The 24,807-nt window shown below is 40.0% G+C and overlaps 8 protein-coding genes across 11 annotated transcripts; 6 read left to right on the top strand and 2 right to left on the bottom strand.

Annotated features, from left to right (window-relative positions):
• Window positions 1-8: 8 nt before the first annotated feature.
• Window positions 9-2,836, top strand: Ir75a (Ionotropic receptor 75a). The gene is made up of 6 exons (XM_064689104.1): window positions 9-105; window positions 169-347; window positions 1,043-1,530; window positions 1,592-2,204; window positions 2,264-2,544; window positions 2,604-2,836. Exons 1-6 carry the CDS (start codon window positions 9-11, stop codon window positions 2,815-2,817), a joined length of 1,872 nt encoding a protein of 623 aa, XP_064545174.1. The 3' UTR covers window positions 2,818-2,836.
• A 3,460-nt stretch (window positions 2,837-6,296) lies between these two features.
• On the top strand, window positions 6,297-11,819 carry Cln3. Of its 3 annotated transcripts, none has more exons than XM_064689018.1 (6): window positions 6,297-6,377; window positions 9,985-10,211; window positions 10,270-10,406; window positions 10,466-10,624; window positions 10,680-11,013; window positions 11,079-11,819. In XM_064689018.1, exons 2-6 carry the CDS (start codon window positions 9,999-10,001, stop codon window positions 11,511-11,513), a joined length of 1,278 nt encoding a protein of 425 aa, XP_064545088.1. In that variant the 5' UTR covers window positions 6,297-6,377; window positions 9,985-9,998; the 3' UTR covers window positions 11,514-11,819. The 3 variants fall into 3 exon arrangements, with proteins under 3 accessions (XP_064545088.1, XP_064545092.1, XP_064545089.1); XM_064689022.1 differs by lacking the exon at window positions 6,297-6,377 and adding an exon at window positions 7,423-7,568; XM_064689019.1 differs by lacking the exon at window positions 6,297-6,377 and adding an exon at window positions 7,427-7,582.
• A 203-nt stretch (window positions 11,820-12,022) lies between these two features.
• Window positions 12,023-13,159, bottom strand: LOC135433073 (ubiquitin thioesterase otubain-like). Its single transcript, XM_064689023.1, has 3 exons — window positions 12,998-13,159; window positions 12,641-12,940; window positions 12,023-12,583 (listed from the first exon to the last, which is right to left on the bottom strand). Exons 1-3 carry the CDS (start codon window positions 13,070-13,072, stop codon window positions 12,170-12,172), a joined length of 789 nt encoding a protein of 262 aa, XP_064545093.1. The 5' UTR covers window positions 13,073-13,159; the 3' UTR covers window positions 12,023-12,169.
• A 45-nt stretch (window positions 13,160-13,204) lies between these two features.
• On the top strand, window positions 13,205-14,007 carry LOC135433074 (peptidyl-prolyl cis-trans isomerase-like). The gene is made up of 2 exons (XM_064689024.1): window positions 13,205-13,359; window positions 13,418-14,007. Exon 2 carries the CDS (start codon window positions 13,426-13,428, stop codon window positions 13,918-13,920), a length of 495 nt encoding a protein of 164 aa, XP_064545094.1. The 5' UTR covers window positions 13,205-13,359; window positions 13,418-13,425; the 3' UTR covers window positions 13,921-14,007.
• Window positions 14,008-16,884: 2,877 nt separating this feature from the next.
• On the top strand, window positions 16,885-19,038 carry LOC135433076 (arylsulfatase B). The gene is made up of 5 exons (XM_064689027.1): window positions 16,885-17,098; window positions 17,169-17,328; window positions 17,391-17,879; window positions 17,941-18,837; window positions 18,901-19,038. The coding sequence occupies exons 1-5, from the start codon at window positions 16,964-16,966 to the stop codon at window positions 18,942-18,944; spliced, it is 1,725 nt and encodes a 574-aa protein (XP_064545097.1). The 5' UTR covers window positions 16,885-16,963; the 3' UTR covers window positions 18,945-19,038.
• Window positions 19,039-19,197: 159 nt separating this feature from the next.
• On the top strand, window positions 19,198-20,731 carry LOC135433078 (uncharacterized). The gene is made up of 2 exons (XM_064689029.1): window positions 19,198-19,656; window positions 19,719-20,731. The coding sequence occupies exons 1-2, from the start codon at window positions 19,198-19,200 to the stop codon at window positions 20,616-20,618; spliced, it is 1,359 nt and encodes a 452-aa protein (XP_064545099.1). The 3' UTR covers window positions 20,619-20,731.
• A 78-nt stretch (window positions 20,732-20,809) lies between these two features.
• Window positions 20,810-23,117, top strand: ais (aramis). Of its 2 annotated transcripts, none has more exons than XM_064689025.1 (4): window positions 20,810-20,969; window positions 21,022-22,406; window positions 22,463-22,852; window positions 22,902-23,117. In XM_064689025.1, the coding sequence occupies exons 1-3, from the start codon at window positions 20,907-20,909 to the stop codon at window positions 22,821-22,823; spliced, it is 1,809 nt and encodes a 602-aa protein (XP_064545095.1). In that variant the 5' UTR covers window positions 20,810-20,906; the 3' UTR covers window positions 22,824-22,852; window positions 22,902-23,117. The 2 variants fall into 2 exon arrangements, with proteins under 2 accessions (XP_064545095.1, XP_064545096.1); XM_064689026.1 differs by having other exon boundaries at window positions 22,922-23,117.
• A 41-nt stretch (window positions 23,118-23,158) lies between these two features.
• Window positions 23,159-24,681, bottom strand: LOC135433077 (zinc finger protein 431-like). Its single transcript, XM_064689028.1, has one exon. The coding sequence runs from the start codon at window positions 24,670-24,672 to the stop codon at window positions 23,311-23,313; it is 1,362 nt and encodes a 453-aa protein (XP_064545098.1). The 5' UTR covers window positions 24,673-24,681; the 3' UTR covers window positions 23,159-23,310.
• Between the last annotated feature and the right edge of the window lie 126 nt (window positions 24,682-24,807).

Raw genomic sequence — 24,807 nt, forward strand, 5'->3', positions numbered from 1 at the left:
ATAACAAAATGCAGCTCTTGCAATTGGCCAACTTCGTGTTGCACAATCTGCTGCAGTCGCGCATCAGCTTCATCATTTTCTTTCATTGCTGGGCTGGAAATGAAAGTGGGCTCAGATATACAGCAGCCAAGGGCAGAAATAACAAGAAAATCTTTTAACTCTTTGCAGCTTTTCAATTCGCACAACAAATTAATAAGCCCCATCATCAGTCCATCTATCATCAGTTTGCGCACTTGAATGACTGGAACTGGGAGCACTTGGAGCAGCGTTTTTTTGATCACTTACAGCCTACGCTGGCCATATATGTGGACTTGAACTGTTTGAGAAGCAGAAGCCTATTGGTGGAGGTAAGCGCTGCTTGAAATTATAACTTATTTTAAAACTTAGCTATAAGGCGAATTGAAGCAATAGCTATGTTTAATGCATCAAAAGATAAAATACCCTCGAGCACATTTGCAGACATGTGAAGTTCGTAATTGTTTAGTTTGGTCAAGACAACTTGTAAACGGATATTTTCGCCAAACAAAAAGGCATATTTCCACCGATTTTACCTTTATAACTATTATATATAATAGAGTTGTCCGATATTGATAAGATTTTGGTCACATATAAGAAGCAAAGTGTTGCTAGTAAATGCTGAGTTTGGTCCAGATTTCTTGAAAAAGAAATCCATTTTTCATGGAGGAAATTAATTTTCCATTGATGGTTAAGTAGAGAATGTCGCAATGTGCAATATTCTGAGAAACAAAAAGAATTGTTCATACAAGAACCTACTTTTCGAACAATTGTTCCTATGACATGATATATATGAGATAGCGGTCCGATATGGCCGGTTCTGACATATGTGTTGCCTAAAACAAACAGACGGAACTATCCAAAAGTTTCAAGACAGACAGACGGACTAGACTATGTCAACTCGGCTGATCTAAAATGTATATAGACTTATTGGGGTCGGAGATATCGCCTTCTATGCATTACACATTTCATGACAAAATTATAATACCCTCTACAAGGGTATAAAAATGTGAATAACTATCTGCAGGCGAGTCGTTCAAAGCTCTACAATCAGCACTACCATTGGCTTCTGCACGACAGCTCGGAGTTCTTTGATTTCTATGAGTTCTTCAAGTCCAAGAACATATCCGTCGATGCTGATGTTAGCTATGTCAAGCAGCGACTAGCGGGCAACTCGGACAATGTCATCTATACGCTCTACGATGTCTACAGCAATGGCAATCACATTGGCGGGCAGCTGAATATAACCGCCGACTGTGAGGTGGTGTGCAGCCAGGTCGATTGCAAGTTAAATAGGTATCTCAGCTCATTGCATATGCGTCCCAGATACAGTCATCGGGAACAGCTGACGGATGTGGTGCTGCGTGTGGCTACTGTGGTGACACAGCGACCCATTACCTGGCCGCGGGAGGACCTGCTGCGTTTTCTGCACCAGGTGAACGAGACGCATGTCGATAGTTTGGTACGCTTTGGCTTTCAGTTATCCTTGATACTCAAGGATCTGCTGCAGTGTGGGTAAGTGCCCAAGGTATTCCCCGCTCCAGTTGAGTGTGCGACCACATTTCTATTCTGCCAGCATGAATTTCACATTCAAGGATCGCTGGAGCATTAGCGACTTCAACGGCGGCTCCGTGGGCGCTGTGGTCGACCAGACAGCCGACATTGGCTCTGCGCCCTGCCTGGCAACAGCGGGCCGACTGCAGCATCTGTCGGCCATTATTGAGACGGGCTACTTTCGCTCCGTTTGCCTATTTAGCACACCTCGCAATGCCGGCATACGGGGCGATGTTTTCCTGCAGCCTTTTAGCGCTCTGGTCTGGTATCTCTTTGGCGGTTTCCTGCTGCTGATTGGCCTGCTGCTCTGGCTGGCCTTTTTGATGGAGTCCAAGCGTATGCATTGCCGTTGGCGTTTGCAGTTTGTGCCCTCGCTGCTGAACACCTGCCTGATTAGCTTTGGAGCTGCATGCATTCAAAGCTCAGCGCTAACACCACGCTCCACGGGCGGACGATTGGCATATTTTTCACTGTTCCTGATTAGTTTCATCATGTATAACTATTATACTTCTGTGGTGGTCTCCTCGCTGCTGAGTTCGCCAGTTAAATCGCAAATTAAGACGATGCAACAGCTGGCAGACAGCTCGCTGACCGTCGGCCTGGAACCGCAATCCTTTACCAAGAGCTATTTAAATGTTAGTACATATTTATATATATATATATATACATTCGACTTAATATTATTGCTTTAAAGTACACGCAACGCCCGGAGATTCACTTGTTTAGCAAACGCAAAATCGAATCCCAGTCCAAAAATCCGGAACTCTGGCTGCCCGCGGAGCAGGGCATACTGCGCGTCCGCGATAGACCCGGCTATGTGTTCGTCTTTGAGGCATCCTCTGGCTATGCGTATGTGGAACGCTATTTCACACAGCAGCAGATCTGTAATCTCAATGAGATACTGTTTCGACCCGAACTATTGCTCTACACGCATTTGCATCGCAATTCCAGCTACAAGGAACTCATACGCCTAAAGTATATATACATAGTCATATATATCATACCCAATGAAATGTTATATATAATTCCCACAGATTGCTTCGGGTACTGGAGACGGGCATCTATCGCAAGCATCGGACTCAGTGGTTTCGCACCAAGCTGCATTGTTATTCTCAAAACTTTGTCATTACCGTGGGCATGGAATATGTGGCACCGCTCTTCTTCATGCTGATCTGTGGCTATGTTCTGGTCCTGCTTTTGCTGCTGCTGGAGCTCGCCTGGCAGCGCTATGTGCAGCGTTCACATTAAGCTTTACATTTTTGCACCTCGCACCTTAGCAGCTGCAACCGCACGCGGAACAAAACGCTTTAAGCTATTATGCAAAATAATAAAAAAATAAAAAAACACTTTGCGTTAACTTTTCGCCTCGTCCAACGACTGTGGAATTATGCAGTGCAGTGCAGCGACCCGTTGTCCCTTCGTTTCCTGTTGTCAGGACCCGTGCAATTGCCGCACGCCTCGTTGAGTGGACCACGTTTTCATGTTTTCATGCGATTTTCGTATTTGCATTAAAAAGTTTCCTGTTTGCCGTATTTTGGGCAATGATTTTTTTCACCCACACTAGTATTTGCATTTTTATGGCCCGCAGCAGAATGGGCCATTGTAGCTTGGCTGCGCGTGTGCCCAGAGATATGCCTAAGCCCGAATATTAAATAGTTATCTGGACTTGGCAATAGTTGGTCGCAGCCTTTTATATAACTGAGAAACACACCCTGCCCTTTCAAGCAATTTGGCAGAGTTTCTTAAAGCTGCACGGTAATCAATCATCATCAATCATTTCATATTTATCTCTAATTTGTCATGTGAACATTGTGTACTGACCGAAGCTTGATGTTGACCTGGCCTACTTGTCACAATTTTTTGTTGTTTTGTGGCACAATCAAAAACCGTGCCACATTAGCCTTAGGTCCAGCCTTGATACCCAAGCGCATACAGGATATATTTTGTACTAAAATCATAATTATTTCACTGCATTAATTGTGATTTATTCTTCATTCAATATGTTCAACATTGTTTTTCAATTCTAACCTACACTTATTGTATAGGTAATAGAATATATAGCATATGACATTTGTACTGGAACCTGTCTGTTTAGCTCCATAGAGATCCTTCAACTGCCAAATATAAGTCTCAGTAACAGACCTTTTATGTATGACAAATTGCCGCAGCGCTGACAAATTGCCATCTCAATCTTGTTGTCAACAGGCTGTTTAACTTGTCCGTCCCCTGAGGAACATGTAATACAATTCTGTCAGTCAGTCTCTGCACATGACAGTCAACGATAAATTGACAGCCAATTTTAAATTATTTACTACATTTACTTGTCTTTATCCGCGCTGCACAGGAACTGTTCTGTCCGCATTGCAACCCGAATACCCCAACACGAATACCCCACCGCATGTTGCATTCGATATTGCAGTTTGTCAATAACAAGTTTCAGCTTTTTTTTTAACTCTCTTTACTAGTCGCGCCATTTGGAAGTGCACTTTTACTTGCAATACTCTTTAAAGTGGAATGCCTACCTCTGTTTTCCGTCTCCATATAACAGTCGGTTTAATGGAATAATAAATTTGTTGAATAAGGGAACAATATTACAATCTTAATCTCTATATATAAGACTGTTTGTCTAGACTGACTGACTGGTAAATGATTGGCTTTTGTAAAATTCCACCGGCAAGAGGGGGGATAAATTTAAGAAGTGTTTCACACTTTTCGGAAAGTTTACTCCTCCTTGATATTAATGGGAGTCAGAGATTTGGTGGGTGATGTTTCGTGTGTGATTCCTTTCGAAATTTCTTTATGATGATTTTGCATGTGAGACTTGTATTTTAAATATATTTACAGAACGTTCATATTTGGTAATAGAAAAACGTAGATTATTCCATATAAAATCTGGGTAAAAGGATTAAAAAATATAATATAAGAATATTAATATGTATATATCTAGTGTTAAAAAATATACAAATATAGTTCACAAATTATAACTATTATTAATAAATATTGATGGCTCTGGCGACCTTTCCATATTTCAAAATATTTGTTGGCTGGCTCGAGGTCCGTGTTTGTTAAAACAAACAATGAAAACAATTTTATTTAATATTTGCTTCCGATATATTTCGGTTGCACATCGGCAAACCGTCGTCAGGGCACTAACACCAAGATACAAAAAACAATTAACAATTACAATACAATAAATTAAACATTATTTCGATCATTTTACATACATTATTTTACACGTCTGCGCTTTTTGACGTGGAGATTGTTACTGAGGCTGTTTGGCTTTTTAAGAGGTGTCTGTACAAGTGAGCGCAATTTTCTGTGTCTGTCTTGTAGTTTAGTCGTTTGTTGGTTGGTGTGTTAATTATGTGTAGCATTTCCAATGTGTGTCGCTTGTTATAGTGTTGTTCTTGTTGTAAGATTGTTGTTTCATCAAAATTTGGTGTGTGGTTGCTTTTTATACAATGGGTCATAAGTGCTGTTTTCTGTATATTATTTTGATGTCTTAGTTTGAAGTCCGATTTATGTTGACTAATCCTTGTTTTTAGCTTCGATTTTGTTGTACCTATGTAGACACTATTGCACTTGTTCTTGTTTTCCCCGCCACATGGTATTTGGTAAACGACGTTGCTTTTGTCGATCATCGGGATTTTCGACTTTATCTTGTTGAAGAATTTTTGTAATGTATTCGTCGGTTTGTGTGCTACTTTTATATCTTGTTTGTTATAACAGTCTGAGTTTGTGAGGCGTTCTGATAGTCGTGGTACATATATTAGTGATTTGTATATTTTAGCAGGTTCTGTTGGCTTTTTTCTTTCGATTTGTCGTCTTTTTAATTATGTTTTGATTATATTTGGGGGGAAGTCATTTTTGGTCAAGAGTTTTTTGATTTCATGTTCAATTTCTTTGTGGTATATTGTGTCCGATATGTTCATCATTCTATTCATACAGCCTAGTGCTGTATTGATTATCATACTCTTTGGGTGGTTTGAATTGAAGTTGCGTATTCGTCCGGAGGCTATGGGTTTCCTATACCACTTTATTTTGAGTGTGTTGTCCATTCTGCTTACAATAGAGTCTAAAAATGGTAATTTCCCGTCCTTTTCTAATTCCATGGTAAATTTGATCTGCTTGTGGAAGGAATTCAATTCTTTTAGAATTTTCTCCACTTCTATTTTGTTAGTTATGGCAAAAAGGTCATCTACATATTTGGTCAAGAGTCTTGGTTTTATTTTTAATTTATCTTTTTTTTTTTTTTTATTATTAATAAAGTGAAGGGTATCTGAAAGTCGATCAATCTCCATTTTAAGTATTTTTTAGTTGCATACTTTGCGGCCACGGTGCGAAATTGTATTTGGCGGTTTTGTGTACGTGCTAAACAAGCGCGCAAATTGTTTTTTTTTTTATTTTAAATCGCATCTGGCAATTTATTTCGAAAATTCAAAGTTCTTTACTCGCCCATATATATACACATAGCACTACATATCAGCTTTACGCAGTTATGTGAAGCTGAAATTCGCTAACTTATAGATTTATAGCTAGTTTACGAGTGCTGTTGCCAAACGTTGTCTTGACTGATATCTAAAGATTTATATGGCTCGTGTTTAACATGTGTACCTGTAAACATCTTATCGGATTGTTATTGCCTGCAACTGGGGTTTAATCTATGCCCGTGAATTACTCTGATAAAGTTAATGATAATGATGTCAATTGGTACTCAAGTAGTTTAGCTTGAATTTGACACATTCAGTTCGGTTTCATTGCTCGAACGCGTTTAAACGTAAAGCGCCAGGCTTTCAAGTGCTTAAAGGGTAATATAAAACGTATTCGATAAGGTTTTTGAATGGGTTTCGGCAGGCGGCTAAAACGATTTCATGCTTTAAAAAGCCCTAAAATAACTTGATTATACATCTCAAGGCTCCTGACAGTTGTCTCACTGTGCATAAAATTAACGTTTATTAAATGTAATTCAAGCAAATGCAATTCGTCGCAGCATTTAATTATTGTGTTTATTTCCGCTAATTATTTACATTTCCGGCTTGCAGTACAGAAAGGTTTAAAATGAATACAATTCAAATAAATACATACACTTCATTGAGCATTCCTTTGGCATAACTTTTCTCTTGGGCTAACTAAACTTTTAGCCCATATAGCCAGGTGTTCTATTGACTTTTATTATATTGCGCATACGACACGTTGGCCGGCAACATATTTAAACTAGCTTTAAACAATTAACAATGGCAGTAACAATAAAAAGAACGTTGACTGCATATAAAATTTCCCTGCCAAAAATAAAATATATATATATATATATGCATATGTATATATTGTTAATTCACTTACATTTTTTTAACGCCTCATTAACAGCTGCCAACTGAAGACAGCAACGACAAAAACAAAAGCAACAAAAAAATATATAAACGTGACATCGCTGACCGGCCTCTTGCCATACCAAATACCCTTTCCCCTGCGGGCCGCACCTCTCTGCCCTCTGCAAAGGTTTTCGCAATCGCATTCAACTTGTCGCGCTGTCCATTCATAGCCGAATGCATTGAACAGACAGAAACACTGAGAGAATCATTTCGTATATATCTATGCACAACTTTTGGCTACATACATAGTTATATGCCTGATCGACACTTTGGCACTTGTTGCTGCCTTTTTACTCTGACTTTTTTATGCTAGCGCTCGCAACTCGCGTGATTTCAAGCGCTTGGGGTCTTTGGCGTTCATCGTCGCTGTCGCTGCCGCTGCCGCTGCTGCTGCTGCTGCCACCACCGCTGCTGGCGCTGTCAATATAGGCGGCGGCGTCGTAGTGGGTCTCATTAAGTGGGCGGTTCGCTCAGATTCAGTCGCTCGTGAAACGTTAAAACGCGCGAAACGCCTTGTCGTGTCGGCGGCGTTATCTAAAATTCTCGGAAACAATTCTCTAGGTCTTCTGAAAGTACACGACCGTTAAGAAAGTCTTGCAAAACAAATCGCATAAAAAAGCGTTGCGAAAGGTGCGCAGAAAAGGGTAAAAATAAAGTACAAATAAGATTTCATTTTCGTATAATTCAATATTATTTCAAAAATGTTTCGAAATCATAAGATTTTTGATTCATAGCATTTTTGAATTGATAAACATTTAAAAAAAATCTACTCCTCTTGATTCAAAGTATTTAAGTTCTACTTAATCAACTACTTACAACAGCTCCGATTTATTGCTGGCAATATTGACATTTGTTTCGAAAAGTTTCGTACACTCTTAACTTAATTCTTTCGTAACTTTTTTCGCAACCTATTAAACTTAAACTTCCTATAATGAAATTCAATATTCAACAGGTATAGCCGATAAACTATAAGGAAAAGTCAGAATGTCATGTGAATTAATATTGCTGTGCCATAAATTTATGACCCAAGGCAAATGTCGCAAACTTACGGCTCAATTTACATTATCAGTTATTATTCAAATTGCATTTAGCTTTCGATTTGGATTTGGAGGGTGTCGGGTTAATCGCTGGCTATGCCAAATAAAAGTGAAAACTAAGCTGGGATAGTCTTACAAACTGGGTCAACAACTCGACTGTGACAAAGTGAATGGTGGGCATGAATCAGAATTGAGAATATGATCGAGTATTTGAAATATCCGCAGCCTGAATATGGGCTAGATATGTGCCTATTAAATCAAGTTGATATTGTTTTATTTATTGCCGCTTGACCAATTCGCACGTGGGTCCCAGGCGTCTATTTAGCAACTATTTAATTGCTCATCTCAAGAATTGACAAGGTCACATAGTTGCAGCGGCATCTCGGCAATTCGCCGAGATAATTAGATTGAATACAACTTTCTAGTTGCTTTACCTTTGCCATACTCCCTCCCTCCCTCTCTCTCTTTCTCTCGCTCCCTCTCTCTCCTTGGCAGTCCATTATAGTGCATTTGTTTTTTGTATCATTATAAAATCTCTTTTTTAGCTATTGTTTGGTTCTCTATCAAGTCACAAGTTTTTGGGTTTGTAAACAAATCAAACATTTTGCACTTTGCCCATGCAACAAGCTTTGCCAATTAATTGTCAGGTTAAGGCAAACTATTTTGGATCTACTTACATCCGGACCCGGTACGCTACCCCTACGGGCCATTAAACGGTCGATAAACAAATTCTATTTAAATGGCATTTAAACAAAAACAAAAATTAGCCGCTTTCCAGTTAGTAATTAATGTGTTATATCATATACACCAACTATAGTCCCATTATTTACCCATTTTTACATTTTCAACGCAACATCAAAAACAATTTCTAATTGTTTGCGGGTTGGCAAAAAAAAGAACATAAGAAAACTTTTAACTAAATGACGCGCTTACAATAAAGCTTAACTTAACTTTTAACAGCCAAAACAATAAATATTTAAGCCAATTCGCGTGGCCACAAATCCAGATTTAATGTATCAACAACCTAAGCAAATATTTATCATAAATTCTGCGTCAATATTGTTGAATAGTTCTTAGAAAAAATTCTAAAACAAATAAATCATTTATAAATTGAGTCGTCTTGTACCTGTCATAAATTTAAGATAAGCATGATGAGCGTATACCCTGCTATATATTATGATTGTTAAAAACAAATATTTGTATAAGATTGGAATTTAAGAACTGCATCGTATATCAATGCGATTAATGTGATGTACGTGCGCCACAACCAAAAATTGGGTTGAAAAAAAATTTAAAAAATTTTTGCATATGCTATAAAATTAACTGAAATAAACAGACAAAAAGTCAGACAGGAATTAATGGACTTGGGCATTGATAATGAATACGAAAAAATATGTATTTATTTTGGTGACGGAAATGCCGGCTTCTTATACCCTGTACACAAGGTGTAGAAGGGTATATAGGTTATGTTAAATATTCGTTTTCTTATTAGTTACATTCATCATTTGCACAGCAGAACAAATCAATTTGTTGTGCCTATTTTTAAAAGGCACAGGGTATAACAATACTAGATACTTACTTTCAGTACTTTTGCGGATATTAAGCAATTGCATCATACGCTTAGTTAGTTAATATTTGAAGCACGTTTTCGCCATGCAAGTGAACATAATTTGTTCTATGAACTTGCTCAATGAAAACTGTTCAAAGTCAAGACCGCAGCCGCACATGTTTAGCTTAATAAAAGACGCTTTTGGAGCTTGTAAAAACCACAAGATGAGTTATTTTTAAACTAAGCGAAGCTTTTAAACTAATTGTAGCTGAAAGCGAACAGAGCTTTTTAAATAATATTAAATTTGCATATTATCTGTAACACTTGAACCAATTAAGGCAGATAGACTCGAAGCCATGTTAAGCTCTATACAAATATTCCCAAAGCAGTTTGGGCCCTAGGCCATGGTTATATTATTAGAAGCAACCAGTTTGTTAAAAAAAGGGTATTCCTATTTCAGTCCTCCTGCCCAAAATGTCGCCGTCCAGCAAGCAAGAAGAGGCGGAGGATAGCGAACACAATCCCCAGGTGGTGGTCACGACCACAGGCGCCACACACAGCATACGACACGATCGTAGCCTCTGGCGAGACCTGACAGCCTATTGGATACTGGGTCTATGCAACAACTATGGCTACGTGGTGATGCTGAGTGCTGCGCACGATATCATTGCGCAGTTTAATGATGAGGTGAGACAAAATGTGAATATATTGAGTGACTGATAACTGAAGTGATATTCCATATTAGCCTGCGGTGGATGATGGCGCTGTTGCCGGCACGGGACGGGAGTGCCATTTGGTATCGACGGGCGCCATATTGCTGGCGGATGTGTTGCCCTCACTGTTTGTCAAGATTCTGATGCCCTTCTTTCCCTTTTGGGTCAAGTGAGTTCCCACTCTCGCCACATTCAAGCCTGTGTTAAATGATTTTTGTTTTCTTGCAGTGTACGCATAGGCATAGCCGTTGCCTTCTCGGCGGCGGGCTTTCTGCTCGTTGGCTTTGCGAATGCCGAATGGATGGCGCTGCTAGGCGTGATTATTACCTCGGCTAGCAGCGGCATTGGAGAGACCACCTTTCTGGCGTATTCCTCCCGCTTTAACAAGTAAGTTTTGCTATTTGGCCATTGACTTTGCCTGCTTGAACGCCTTCTTCTCCAGAAATGTCATATCGACCTGGTCCTCGGGCACAGGCGGTGCCGGCGTCATCGGCTCGCTGAGCTATGCCACGCTGCGCTCCCTGGAATTCAGTCCGCGCGACACCATGCTGATTATGCTGATCTTTCCCGCTATTGAAGCGTTTGCCTTTTGGCTGCTGTTGCGTCGTCCACAGATGCTGCCTGTCACCACTGTGGAATCTACTGAGGAGCTTATTAGCGATGATAAACCCCTGGTCGGCTTCAAGGAGAAAATGTCATACATTAAACATCTGTTTAAATACATGTTGCCGCTGTGCCTGGTCTACTTCTTCGAATATTTCATCAATCAGGGCCTGGTAAGTTCATAAATTGGAAGATTTTCGTGCATATTCCAAATTGATGTGTTTTTTCTACTGAACAGTTTGAGCTGGTGTACTTTGAGAACATCTTCCTGGATAAGGCATCTCAGTATCGCTGGCTGAATGTGGACTATCAAATAGGCGTATTCATATCGCGCTCTTCCGTCAATATCTTCCAACTGAACAAAATCTGGCTAATGTCCGTGTTCCAGTTTATAAACGTTGTCTACTTCCTAACTGAAGTCATTTGGTTCTACACGCCCAGCATATGGATTGTGTTCGTCATTGTCCTGTGGGAAGGGCTGCTGGGCGGCGGCGCCTATGTGAACACCTTCTATCGCATGTCCAAGGAAATACCGCCGGGTCGACAGCAGTTCGCCATGGCGATGGTCGTCCAATCGGATTCATATGGCATTGCCTTGGCCGGATTCCTGGCCATACCCGTCCACAATGCGATCTGTGGACTGCCGGCGGCAGTGCGAGGTGTTGTCTGGTAACAGAACAGAATATAGGAACATAAAAAGAGCTCATAATGAGTATTTAATTATGCCTTTAAATTAGCTAAAATGTGTGAGTGTGTGTGTGTGTGTATATTTTGTATTATCTGTATTATTCGCGTGTGTGTGTGTTTGTGTGCCTAGTTGAGGCCCAAGCTTGGTAGTTAGTTTGTGTGCTTAACATTTAGTAATTTAGCAACTAGTTTAACAGTACATTTAACTTGTAGACACTTCGAATGAAGTGAAAAATGGTATTAATCTAGAGATAAATATCTTATAAACTTACTTTCAATAACAGCATAATAAGCTGAGAGAACGAATTCTGAACAATTAAGAAAAAACAAAAAAGAAACAATGAACAATAGACATTGAAAATGATTACCAAGGCCAAGCACAATCGAGGTTATCATCCGGCTGCTTGCTAATAATACCGTAAGCTTGTAAAATGCAAAAAAATACTCTATAATTGAGTCTTAGCAACCAATTGCCATTAATTGAAATACAACAAATTTATTCATTGATTCTTTATTACCAACAATGCTTCTTTCTTTTTTGTTTTTGATCGTTCTAAAAACTACGTATATGTAATTTGGTTAATAATATAATGCCAACTAAAATAGCTACCTATGTTGGACACAGTTTATGGCTAAAGAAATTCAGATTGGATATAGTATATCATAATGCCCGGGTCTATAGATAAGATAAACCATAGGCTGAGCTCCCTCTGGGAAATCGTGTGCCTTCACAGTGCCACCTTCGGCCCTGTCCAGGTATTCAACGCGCACGCCCACCCCGAGGGCGGCACATAGTGCAATGATGTGTATGTGATCGGATTCCTTGAACATTGGTTCGACTTCTTGATGGCGAAACTCCTCAATGGATAGATCACCTTCGATAAAGTGTTGATAAAACTCGGCATCCTCCTGCAGTTTGCCCGACGTTATCAAACGCAGATAAACAATCACATAATCGGAATATCCTTGCTCGTTGAAGATATTATGCAGCTCAGTCTGTATCTTATCCGGTCCTCCGGCGTTATCTGGACTAACTCTATTTATAACATCCATAAACTGGAATCAAAAACAATTAACACATTCTTCTTCTTGTGAACAAAACTTATGACTTACAGTTCCATGAAAGTCTTCTAATGTAAAGCTGGGAAAACCAAGTTGTATTAGTTTATCCTTGGAGGCCTCTGCGATTTCCCGGAATTTATCGTAAGCAAGTTTGTTCGTAATTAAATACTCCAAATACGAGTAGGCAAACGCTCGAAAGAAGCAGTTGCCATCCGGACGTGTTCGTCGCATAAATTTATATTTCCCAGCCAAATCTTCAATCTTGGCTACAAACACGGCGTCGCCATTATATTCCGCAATCAAACAAGTCAACGGCAGTTGTTCGCTGACCAAAGGGGTTGAATCACTGATCTAAAAACAATTGTAATCAATATCAAATAATGTCCAAAAACTGCATTGGATTCTCACCTCCTTTTCTATATCACGCTGCTGCTGTAAGATTAAATCATCATGATTGCCGCCATTACGTTCCACCGACTCCATGAGTTTCAAAAAAGTTAACAAACAAAATCACAAAAATATTTGTTCCAAATTTGAAAATGTCATATAGGGTTAGTTTGACGGATAGCAAAAATAAAGCACGACAAATTTATCGGTCTCCAGAGAAAAAAAAAATACCCTAAAAACCTAAAAAAATACCCTATTAATCGAACGAGCAGTAGGCTCTTCAACTGCTGTTTGATTTCTTAGTTCAGTTCTAGCTGCTTCACAGAACGGATCAAAAAATTGCTTTATAGTTTTAATTGACTGAAAGATAGATAAATAGAACCGTAAGTTTAGAAACTCGGCTAAGGGCAATTTTATTTTAGTGCTTTCCATTGTATTTAGCTTGGAAGATGACCTTGCCACGTGTTTATTTCGACATTTCTGCCGGCGGGGAAAAGCTTGGACGCATCGTAATGGAGTTACGTACGGACGTTGTGCCGAAGACTGCTGAGAATTTTCGAGCTCTGTGCACCGGAGAGAAGGGCTACGGCTATAAGGGCTCCCCGTTTCATCGGGTCATACCGGGTTTCATGTGTCAAGGTGGCGACTTTACCAACCAAAATGGCACTGGCGGGCGTTCGATATATGGAAACAAGTTTGCTGACGAGAACTTTACCTTGAAGCACACGGGTCCGGGAGTTCTGTCTATGGCGAATGCCGGACGTAATACCAATGGCTCGCAGTTCTTTATATGTACTGGCAAAACCAATTGGCTGGACAATAAGCACGTCGTCTTTGGCAAAGTGGTTGAGGGCATGGACATTATTACCAAGGTGGAGACACTTGGCTCTAACAGCGGCAAGACCGCTAAGAAAATCATTATTGAAGACTGTGGTGACTTGTAAGGAACACAATTTTGTCATATTTGTGCATATGTATGTATTATAATCATAATACAAGATAAATAACACGTGTCTGTGTGTAAGCTTAAATTATTATATTCTGAGAAACTATTTAAAATGGGTGAAGGCGGATATTATGATGAACAGATTAAAAATAATAATAAATGATTATAATATAAGAATAATCATAATCATAGTAAAAATCGAAATGATAATAATCACAATATTAATAACAATAATAATGATGATAATGATATTAATAACAATAATAATGGTGATAATGATATTAAAAACAATAATAATGATGATATTGATAATGATAACGAGAATGATAATGATAATGATAATGATAATGATAATGATAATGATAATGATAATGATAATGATAATGATAATGATAATGATAATGATAATGATAATGATAATGATTATAATTATAATTATAATTATAATTATGATTATGATTATGATTATGATTATGATAATGATAATGATAATGATAATGATAATGATAATGATAATGATAATGATAATGATAATGATAATGATAATGATAATGATAATGATTATGATTATGATTATGATTATGATTATGATTATGATTATGATTATGATTATGATTATGATTATGATTATGATTATGATTATGATTATGATTATGATTATGATTATGATTATGATTATGATTATGATTATGATTATGATTATGATTATGATTATGATTATGATTATGATTATGATTATGATTATGATTATGATTATGATTATGATTATGATTATGATTATGATTATGATTATGATTATGATTATGATTATGATTATGATTATGATTATGATTATGATTATGATTATGATTATGATTATGATTATGATTATGATTATGATTATGATTATGATTATGATTATGATTATGATTATGATTATGATTATGATTATGATTATGATTATGATTATGATTATGATTATGATTATGATTATGATTATGATTATGATTATGATTATGATTATGATTATGATTATGATTATGATTATGATTATGATTATGATTATGATTATGATTATGATTATGATTATGATTATGATTATGATTATGATTATGATTATGATTATGATTATGATTATGATTATGATTATGATTATGATTATGATTATGATTATGATTATGATTATGATTATGATTATGATTATGATTATGATTATGATTATGATTATGATTATGATTATGATTATGATTATGATTATGATTATGATTATGATTATGATTATGATTATGATTATGATTATGATTTTGATTATGATTATGATTATGATTATGATTATGATAATGATAATGATAATGATAATGATAATGATAATGATAATGATAATGATAATGATAATGATAATGATAATGATAATGATAATGATAATGATAATGATAATGATAATGATAATGATAATGATAATGATAATGATAATGATAATGATAATGATAATGATAATGATAATGATAATGATAATGATAATGATAATGATAATGATAATGATAATGATAATGATAATGATAATGGTAATGATAATGATAATGATAATGATAATGATAATGATAATGATAATGATAATGATAATGATAATGATAATGATAATGATAATGATAATGATAATGATAATGATAATGATAATGATAATGATAATGATAATGATAATGATAATGATAATGATAATGATAATGATAATGATATTGATATTGATATTGATTTTGATTTTGATTTTGATATTGATATTGATATTGATATTGATATTGATATTGATATTGATATTGATATTGATATTGATATTGATATTGATATTGATATTGATATTGATAATAATAATCAAAATGAAAATGAAAATAATAATAATAATAATAATAATAATAATAATAATAATAATAATAATAATAATAATAATAATAATAATAATAATATTAATATTAATATTAATAATAATAATAATAATAATAAAAATAATTATAACAACAATTATAGCGATGATTATAATAATCATGCTAATGATAAAAATTGTGATAATAATGATGATTTATAATGACAATAATAATAATAATAATATTTTATAGTATTTATTGTATATACATTTATGGATAAACTTTGGATGGCATGTTCGTTGGTCTTCCCCATTGCAGCAGGGTAAGATATTGACGTCTCAGCCGGGTGGATGGCACGTGCTCTCTCCGGGCAGTATTTTCGCGTGCGATTTCAGGTGCGGCTAATTCGGAACTCTATATTCACCAGAATCAGGCGAAGCGTCGAATTGCGCACGCTCCAATTACAATCAGTAATTAGCAGTATACCATTATTCTGAAGCGTATGAACTCGTTTGCGGTACGAATTAACAGTCATTTCCCACATCTGTATTCCGTGTCTCCAGGGGGATAAGTAATTATATTAATAATAGAGCTAAATGCACCATATACAATTGGAATTTAAATCAAATTATCGATTACTCTAAGCTTTTACGAAATCGATAAGTATCGGTTTCTAGTACCTGTTCTTTAGAACAAGTATATTTTACTTTTTTGAAAGCTCCGATCGTTCAACCCAAAATTTGAACAGAACCCGTTTTTTATATTCGTGAGTGTATGCAACAAGTACGTGTGTACTTGACGACAATGTGATGCTTTGTATATACAGGGTATTTATGATAAGAGACACTATTAAAAGGAGAAACTATTCGTAATAAGCACTATTCAAAATTAAGCCCTAAAAGTGCGCCACACAATTTTTTATATTTTTAAAATTTACAACTTGTTTTATTTTAAACAGCGCTGTGTATTATTTATGCTTTATCAACCTTTTGGTCGTATGTTTAAACAGCAGCTGTTGCTGCTGCCACAAAGCGATCTTTGACGTAACAATGACAACCGCACAAGCTACATTGTTGACTGCTAATTGCTGAGCGGCGCTTGAGCGGCAGCAAAATTTTTTAACCAGTCGTTTTTTAGCTGCCGCATCGAATGGTTTTGAAGCGGCATTTAAATATTTACATATATTCCTATTAATTTACCAAAATGCGCGTCGTCATCTTATCAGCACTTTTACTATTGCTCAATCTCAATCTCGGCTGGGTTAAGGCGAGCGAGAAAAATACGAATAGAACTGGCAATAAATTGCCTAATGTAATCATTATAATGGCCGATGATATGGTAATTGATATAGTTCACAACCAGTTTTGTGCGAACAACAATAATTAACAGTTATCACTAACTAATTAAGGGGTTCGATGATATTAGCTTTCGCGGTGGACGTGAATTTTTAACACCCAACATCGATGCACTGGGCTTTCATGGACGTCTGCTGGATCGTCTCTATGCACCGGCCATGTGTACACCTTCCCGCGGCGCACTGTTGAGTGGCAAATATCCCATACACACAGGTAAGCCGTGTCTCTCCAAAGTAATGCTTATGTAGTCTAAGCAAACTGGGTCATCGTCACAGGTACACAGCACTTTGTGATTAGCAATGAGGAGCCCTGGTCGCTGATGTTAAACACCACGCTGATGCCGGAGATCTTTCGGGCGGCTGGTTACTCAACCAATTTGGTGGGCAAATGGCACTTGGGATTCGCTAGGCCGGAGTATACGCCCACACATCGGGGCTTCGATTATCATTATGGCTATTGGGGCGCCTACATTGACTACTATCAACGGCGCTCACAGATGCCGGAGAAAACCTATATCGTTGGTTATGACTTCCGGCGAAACATGGAGGTGGAGTGCACAGATCGTGGCGTTTATGTTACGGATTTACTGACCAACGAGGCGGAGCGTGTTATTCAAGAGACTGCGGCTAAGCAGCAACCACTTTTTCTAATGATTAACCACTTGGCGACGCACACGGCCAATGATAATGATCCATTGCAGGCACCTGAGGAGGAGGTGCAAAAGTTTCTACACATCAAGGATCCAAATCACAGAAAATACGCAGGTGAGCTTTATATATTCAATTATTCAGCATTACGTCTTGTTGATCAAAAGCATTTGAATAGCCATGGTTTCCAAATTGGATCAGAGCGTGGGCCGTGTGATTACCGCGTTGGCCCGTGCAGAGCAGCTAGACAACAGCATTGTGATCTTCTACTCGGACAATGGGGCGCCTTCGGTGGGCATGTTCGCCAACACGGGCTCCAATTGGCCACTCAAGGGTCAAAAGAATTCACCCTGGGAGGGTGGCGTGCGTGTCGCCGGCGTTATTTGGAGTCCATTGCTTACGGCGCGTGGCCATTTGTTTACCCAACCCATTTATGTTGGCGATTTTCTGCCAACGTTGGCGCATGCCGCGGGCATTGAGCTGCCCGAGTCGCTGCAGCTCGACGGCATTGACTTGTGGCCGCAGTTGGCGGGCAACAAAGATGCTCCACACGTGCCGCGAGAAATATTGCACAGCCTGGACGATGTGTCGCACTTTAGCTCACTGCTGCTGGGTCAGTGGAAGTATGTGAATGGCACCACTTTGGCGGGACAGTACGATCAACTGTTGACTCATCGCGAACTGGATGAGCTAGATCCGCGCGCGCGTCGTTATGTGGTGGAGGTGCGTAATTCGCCTGCCTCCAAAGCTCTGGCACGATACGATCTCCAGCGACTTACACAACATCGGATGCATACTCTCAGGAGATTAGCAGCTGTGCGCTGCGGTGACATGCATCGTGGTTGCAATGCCTTATTGGAGGAATGCCTGTACGATCTGAGCGTCGATCCGTGCGAGCTCAACAATCTAGCTTACTCTGAACGGCATGCGGAAATTCTCTCGTCGATGCGCCAGCGTGTGCAGCAGCTGCGTGCTGGAGCTTTGCCGCCTGGAAATAGTCCAGGCGTCAGCTATGCTAACCCGAATCTGCATGAGTGTACGTGGGACAACTTTGAAGTCAAGAAGGCGGGTCCAGGTAAGTTAAAAAGCAGTAAATCAAATGTAGTATTTAAATATATTCGATAATTAATGTTGGCAGTGCCGCTGGACTGCGATTACCATGGAATTCCTTGCAGTGCTTAGCCGTACCGTTAATTTCGATAACGATTTCATGCTCAGCAAGTTTGAATATCGAATATATGGCAGCACAGTCTGGCAACGTTGTACATCTTTCAAATTTGACTTAGATTTTTGAATTACTTTTTAATTGCCTTTTATTTTAATTTTTCAATTATTGTTATTGGAATTCTTGTTAATGTTTTTAAATTCTGTGGAATTAACATAAAGTGCATTACAATTTAAATGCGAACAGTTTGGCGCCTAATAGTGTCAGCTGATGGCATTGTCAGCCGTTGTTAATAAGGGTGGAAAAGAAAACGCATACCCAGTATCTGTCACAGGATCTCAGACATACAGTTTTGATACCGTCATGGAGGAACGAGCTGTTTTAGCAAATATAGCCACAATCATTACAAAGGACCTGCTCATCGATGAGCAGCCCAGACACAGCAGCAGTGGTAGCTTCTTTTCCAGCAGTTATCCGTTGCTCGACGCCAGCGATGACGACGAGGCCGAAATCTTTGCATTAATGCAGCAAAAGCGTGCCGTCGCATCAGCCGGGCAGGTTAAGGGAAAGCCGAAGCGCACGCATATCGAAGAGCCAGCGACGGCAAGCGACAAGATCCCCAGCAAATTGGCCAGATTGGAGTGGAAATATGCAGAGCTTAATTTGTTGCAACGCTATGCGGATGTGCAGTTTGAATCTTTCTTACATATGCGCAAGCTAACCTTTCTGGTGAGTACGCGTATGCCAGCACCAAATAGAAAAGCTTCATTACAACCCAATTGGGCTTACAGGAAATCCAGCAGGCTCTGGAGAATATTTTGCAGAGGAATGCATTGCCAGGCGCGCCCACTCCACAGACAACGCTCTCGTTAGCTCTTTGGAAACTGGCTACAGATGAACATTTTGAGGAAATCGCACGCAAGTTTCAGTTTCCTTGGTCGGTGTGTCAGCAGGTAGTGCGTAGCTTCTGGCACATTATCTCCGACAACTATGAGAGTTTTATCAAGTGGCCCAACTCTTTGGAGGCCCAGCAGAGTACACTGCAGGGCTTTCAGAACGTGCCGCAGCTGAGTTGCTTCCACGAGCTATTTGGCGTAATATCCCTGAAGCGTCTGGACATTTTCCTGGAATGTGAACATGCCGAGGTGGCCGTTGTACTTCAACTGATTTGCAATGGCGAGCACAAGATCATTGACTGCTATGTGGAGCTGGAGCAGGATTACACCTTCGAGGAATCGCCGATTGGACAAACGCTGGCTCTCAATCCACGCACAATGCCAGCGGGCAGCTACCTAATTGGCAGTACTAGTTTTCCACTCAAATCCTATTTGGTACGACCCATTGAGGCAGAATGCTTTCGCAAGGATACCGTCTTCAATGGGTTGTTGGAGCCAGCATACCAGTTAGCCGACGATGTGATGGACACTTTGGCGCGTCGTTTTCAAACATTATATGCTCTAGAGGCCCGTGATTTGAACGAGGTGCGGCTTATTGTGGAGAGCATTTGTGCTATGCACAACTTATGCGTGGATTTTCAAGACAACTATTTAGAGACGGAGGCAGGTGGGCAAAATAAATTTAACTGGGGCGGAGATCTTCCTGGACGTAGAGGTAGCGAGAAGGATGCCAAGGGACTACGTCGCCGGACGGAACTTCTTGACGCACTGGTAAACACTGAAGAGGGGGAGTAATAATATATATATACGCAATGAAATAAAAATATGTACGATACGCTGTGCTGCAAATCACTTGGAAACATCTAACCGTCCACTGGTTTCGAAATAAAAACAGTATTTAGTGCTAATTAGGGCAGTTTTAGCAAGTAGCCTGCAATATTTGCGAAACTATCGATAACGGATGTTGTTAGGTTCGATAGTTTGATTGCCGGCTACTCAACATCTGGCAACTCTGTAGCAATAACAAAACAAATGCACGTGTGAAATTTTGTTTAATTCAAATAAACCATTTGCGGATAAAAAATGGATACATTCGACATATTTAAACAATTAACAGCTGGTGTACGATTTACCAAGAAACGTGCGGTATGTAGAATATGGTAAATAACAAACACTTACTAAAACTTATGCTAGGCAGGCTCCGTCATCCAAGCCAAACAAGGTAAGGGAGCAACCGCGACAGCTACCATCGGCCATTGAGCCAGCCAAAGCGTCTGAGTCAGACGATGAATGCACAGCAAAGGACGAATTTCGTTTGCTTACTAATGTCACTGGCACAGCACCAACTGCACCCAAGCAGAAAAAGGCCAAAAAGCAATTGTCAAAGGAGCAGGCAGAGCAACTGCTACGTGAGGAGAAGATTAGTGCGCTGCGCAAGGAACACAGCATAACAGTGCTGGGCAAGGATGTGCCAGCGCCCATAAGTAGCTTTGACGAGTTGAGCACGACGGATTTCAAGCTGCTGCCGCGCCTGCAAGAGAATCTTTTGTCCTATGGCTTCGCACAGCCCACACCTATACAAATGCAGGCGCTGCCCGTGCTGCTGAATAATAGGGCACTGATGGCCTGCGCCCCAACGGGCTCGGGTAAAACATTGGCTTTTCTCACGCCCATCATTAACGGGCTGCGCAGTCATAAAACGACTGGGTTGCGCGCCCTGGTGCTGGCGCCCACACGAGAGCTGGCCCAGCAAATCTATCGTGAGTGCGTGGAGCTGACCAGGGGGACGGGACTACGCACGCACTTCATCAGCAAAGTGAGCGAAGCGCGGCAGCAACATGGACCCGACTGCAAGCAGAAATATGACATATTGATATCAACGCCAAACCGTGTTCGTTTCCTGCTGCAGCAGCAGCCGCCACTGCTGGACTTCAAAGGCATTGAGTGGTTTGTGTTGGACGAGGCCGATCGTCTCATGGAGGAGGGTCAGAACAACTTCAAGGAGCAGCTGGATGAAATCTATGCGGCCTGCACGCATCCGCAAAAGCGTGTGGCCTTTTTCAGTGCCACCTACACGGTGCCTGTGGCCAAATGGGCGCTGCGGCATCTCAAAAATCTAGTGCGAGTGACGATCGGTGTACAGAACAGCGCCACGGATACAGTAAAACAGGAACTGCTCTTTGTGGGCTCGGAAAGCGGTAAGCTGCTGGCCGTGCGTGAAATGGTGCGCCAAGGACTACAGCCGCCAGTGCTAGTCTTTGTGCAGAGCAAGGATCGTGCCAAACAGCTGTTCGAGGAGCTGCTCTACGATGGCATCAATGTAGATGTCATACACGCGGAGCGATCGCAGCATCAGCGCGATAATTGTGTACGCGCTTTTCGCGAGGGTCACATCTGGGTGCTCATCTGCACGGAGCTGATGGGGCGCGGCATTGACTTCAAGGGCGTCAATCTGGTCATTAACTATGATTTTCCGCCTAGCACCATTTCGTATATTCATCGCATTGGACGCACAGGTCGCGCTGGTCGTCCGGGACGCGCCATTACCTTCTTTACGCAGGACGATACGGCCAATTTGCGGAGGTAAGTGCCATCAATTCGGACGTACTTCAGATTCAATTGATATATTCTATTGATAGCATTGCGCAGATAATCAAGAACTCGGGTGGAGAGGTGCCGGAGTACATGCTGCAAATGAAGAAGGTCCGCAAATCGGAGGCGAAAATGCGTGCCAAAAAGCCGTTGGAACGCGAAGACATATCAACCAAAATACGCCCTGAACCGAGGCCAACGCCCAAAACCTTGGTCAAATTACAAAAAATAGAAAAAACCGAAAAGGTTCTCAAACAACAAAAGAATAAGAAGGGTAATAATTTGGCCAAAATTGGAGACGCCAATGCGTCGCGCAAAACCAAAAAACTGGCGAAAATCAAAGACCAAATAGAGAGCAAAGTGGCAGCAAAAGGCAAAGCGAAAAAGCCCAAGAAGAGTGTTAAATGATGCGCCTACTTTAAGCAATAAATATGAAGGTAAGTGTATATAAATATTATCTTGAACATTTTTATAAGGTACGCTTAGATATGTATGTTGCTTGGCAGATTTTTTCACGACTTGTGCTGATGATTCCTCTAAAGACGGTCATAAAATAAAGGTCCTGACGGGATATTCACTTGTAAAAAACAACTTTAAACTAAGTTTAAGTTCATAGCATATGGGAAAACCATTGAAATAATTGGACAATTGAGTTTTCCCATGTGTTCATTTTATGTGAATAAACGAAATCAATATGATAAATGCCATTTGCGATTTTTTAAAGTGAATCAAAAGCATTTAAGTAACATTCAATAATCATTTTAATGTTCCCATATTTCAATATAAAACATGTTTTCAAAAAATATGCGTGCTTCACTATTTGTACTAAGTAATCAACAAGTGATTTTTAATTTGATACTAAAAGGCGCAATCGGAATAGTAACAATTACAAGTTCTATTTCTCGTCTTTGACAATCTTCTTTGATGGCCTTCCACGTCTCTTGGGCTGCAAGTCGCCGCCGTTTACGTGGTTTGCCAAGTGAATTTTAAGTTGATCGCTTCTGGAGAACCGCGCTGTGCATTCGTGGCACTTATATGGTTGTTCTCCTGTATGGACGCGTACATGCCTGTCAAGATCTCGCCGACGGTTAAATGCTCTCGAGCAGTGGCTGCATTTATATGGATGGTCACCGGTGTGCACACGCAGATGCACCGTCAGATCGTAATTTCTGACAAAAGACTTTGAACAGCGGACACATTTATGCGGACCCTCGGCGGAATGAATGTGTACGTGGGCCCGTAAATTTGATTTTTGAGTAAAGGCCTTCGGGCAATGTGGGCACTTGTGTGGACGCTGGCCATAATGCAATTGTATATGGTCCCTGGCATGATGACTTTGAGCAAAAGCCTTCGGACAGTGCGGACACTTGTATGGGCGCTCGCCGGTGTGGGTGCGTCTGTGCGCCTGTAGGGTCTTATGCCGGCTAAATTCCTTGGGGCATTCCAGACACTTGTATTGGCGCTCTTCGCTATGCAGTTGTTTGCGGGCTGCCTGTTGTTTCTTGCCATGAAAATGAGATTCTTTTTTACCAGAACTGGTATCCGTTTTCGGTTCCTCGCTCCAGTCGCTGTGGTAGCTGGTGTCAGACTGTGATATCTGGCTACGTTCGATGTAGCTCTTACGTTTAGATTGACGAATGGGATAGCGACCTGTGCTCGATGGCGTGTCTGCTAAGTCCCTATTTAAAAGGGATTTATCTTCTTCTAAGCTTCCCCCAATGCTCTCTGGCTCATCACGCTCGATGTACCCCTTACTGTGCTCTCCAGGCTCCACGTAGCTCTCGAGTGAGTTTTCAGCATTCATGGATTCCATCTGTTCCAAGTCTTCATTGGTTGGTTTACAGTTTTCTCGCTGTGGACTCTCCTCGTGCTCCACTTTGATGCAATCGATATCCAAAACTCGCTTCGGCAGGTCCCATTCTTCGGCTGCCAGCATATCACAAAAGGCATCGACATCGACTTCAACTGCCCTTTTCTCAACCTTCAAGGAAAGCAATTTGTAGCTATGCTCACATCTGCGCTTGAATTTAAACGCCGTTTGGGCATCCGCCGTGCATGGCAGGCATATCATCTTCGGAAATGTATCGTCGCTTTTCACCCTGCAGTCGGCGCATTCGTTCAGGATGTCTGCCAAGCTGGGCTCATCTTCCGACTGCTCTCGCTCGCCAAATATCTCCATAAGACTGGCGGATCCGCTCAAGCAGATGCGGCATATTTGATCCATACTTTTAACAACAGGCTGCTTAAGCCTGGACATTTACTACTTGCATGCGAGCAACAGATGTACAATATCGATAGTCTAGGGTGACCATCTTTGACATAGAACATTCAATATATCGATACTATCGATATGATTTTCATAGCGGTAAAAATTTAAAAATTCGAACAACGT

This window comes from Drosophila montana, unplaced genomic scaffold, assembly GCF_035044405.1.
Source record: "Drosophila montana isolate Dmon_TW-CO22-7 unplaced genomic scaffold, ASM3504440v1 contig_3217_1, whole genome shotgun sequence".
NCBI classification, from domain to species: Eukaryota; Metazoa; Arthropoda; class Insecta; order Diptera; family Drosophilidae; genus Drosophila; species Drosophila montana.

What these genes read in the sequence shown, in the direction of transcription:
- Ir75a (XM_064689104.1), top strand. Translation starts at nt 9, where the DNA reads ATGCAGCTCTTGCAATTGGCCAACTTCGTGTTGCACAATCTGCTGCAG. An exon ending in TTGCTGGGCTGGAAATGAAA is followed by an intron (nt 106 to 168) that starts GTGGGCTCAGAT and finishes AACTCTTTGCAG; the next exon opens with CTTTTCAATTCGCACAACAA. An exon ending in AAGGAACTCATACGCCTAAA is followed by an intron (nt 2,545 to 2,603) that starts GTATATATACAT and finishes TAATTCCCACAG; the next exon opens with ATTGCTTCGGGTACTGGAGA.
- Cln3 (XM_064689018.1), top strand. Translation starts at nt 9,999, where the DNA reads ATGTCGCCGTCCAGCAAGCAAGAAGAGGCGGAGGATAGCGAACACAAT. An exon ending in TTCTTTCCCTTTTGGGTCAA is followed by an intron (nt 10,407 to 10,465) that starts GTGAGTTCCCAC and finishes GTTTTCTTGCAG; the next exon opens with TGTACGCATAGGCATAGCCG. An exon ending in TATTCCTCCCGCTTTAACAA is followed by an intron (nt 10,625 to 10,679) that starts GTAAGTTTTGCT and finishes CTTCTTCTCCAG; the next exon opens with AAATGTCATATCGACCTGGT.
- LOC135433073 (XM_064689023.1), bottom strand. Translation starts at nt 13,072, where the DNA reads ATGGAGTCGGTGGAACGTAATGGCGGCAATCATGATGATTTAATCTTA. An exon ending in AGCGTGATATAGAAAAGGAG is followed by an intron (nt 12,941 to 12,997) that starts GTGAGAATCCAA and finishes AATTGTTTTTAG; the next exon opens with ATCAGTGATTCAACCCCTTT. An exon ending in TAGAAGACTTTCATGGAACT is followed by an intron (nt 12,584 to 12,640) that starts GTAAGTCATAAG and finishes TTTTGATTCCAG; the next exon opens with TTTATGGATGTTATAAATAG.
- LOC135433074 (XM_064689024.1), top strand. Translation starts at nt 13,426, where the DNA reads ATGACCTTGCCACGTGTTTATTTCGACATTTCTGCCGGCGGGGAAAAG.
- LOC135433076 (XM_064689027.1), top strand. Translation starts at nt 16,964, where the DNA reads ATGCGCGTCGTCATCTTATCAGCACTTTTACTATTGCTCAATCTCAAT. An exon ending in CAAATATCCCATACACACAG is followed by an intron (nt 17,329 to 17,390) that starts GTAAGCCGTGTC and finishes TCATCGTCACAG; the next exon opens with GTACACAGCACTTTGTGATT. An exon ending in AGTCAAGAAGGCGGGTCCAG is followed by an intron (nt 18,838 to 18,900) that starts GTAAGTTAAAAA and finishes TAATGTTGGCAG; the next exon opens with TGCCGCTGGACTGCGATTAC.
- LOC135433078 (XM_064689029.1), top strand. Translation starts at nt 19,198, where the DNA reads ATGGCATTGTCAGCCGTTGTTAATAAGGGTGGAAAAGAAAACGCATAC. An exon ending in TGCGCAAGCTAACCTTTCTG is followed by an intron (nt 19,657 to 19,718) that starts GTGAGTACGCGT and finishes TTGGGCTTACAG; the next exon opens with GAAATCCAGCAGGCTCTGGA.
- ais (XM_064689025.1), top strand. Translation starts at nt 20,907, where the DNA reads ATGGATACATTCGACATATTTAAACAATTAACAGCTGGTGTACGATTT. An exon ending in GATTTACCAAGAAACGTGCG is followed by an intron (nt 20,970 to 21,021) that starts GTATGTAGAATA and finishes TATGCTAGGCAG; the next exon opens with GCTCCGTCATCCAAGCCAAA. An exon ending in GATACGGCCAATTTGCGGAG is followed by an intron (nt 22,407 to 22,462) that starts GTAAGTGCCATC and finishes TTCTATTGATAG; the next exon opens with CATTGCGCAGATAATCAAGA.
- LOC135433077 (XM_064689028.1), bottom strand. Translation starts at nt 24,672, where the DNA reads ATGTCCAGGCTTAAGCAGCCTGTTGTTAAAAGTATGGATCAAATATGC.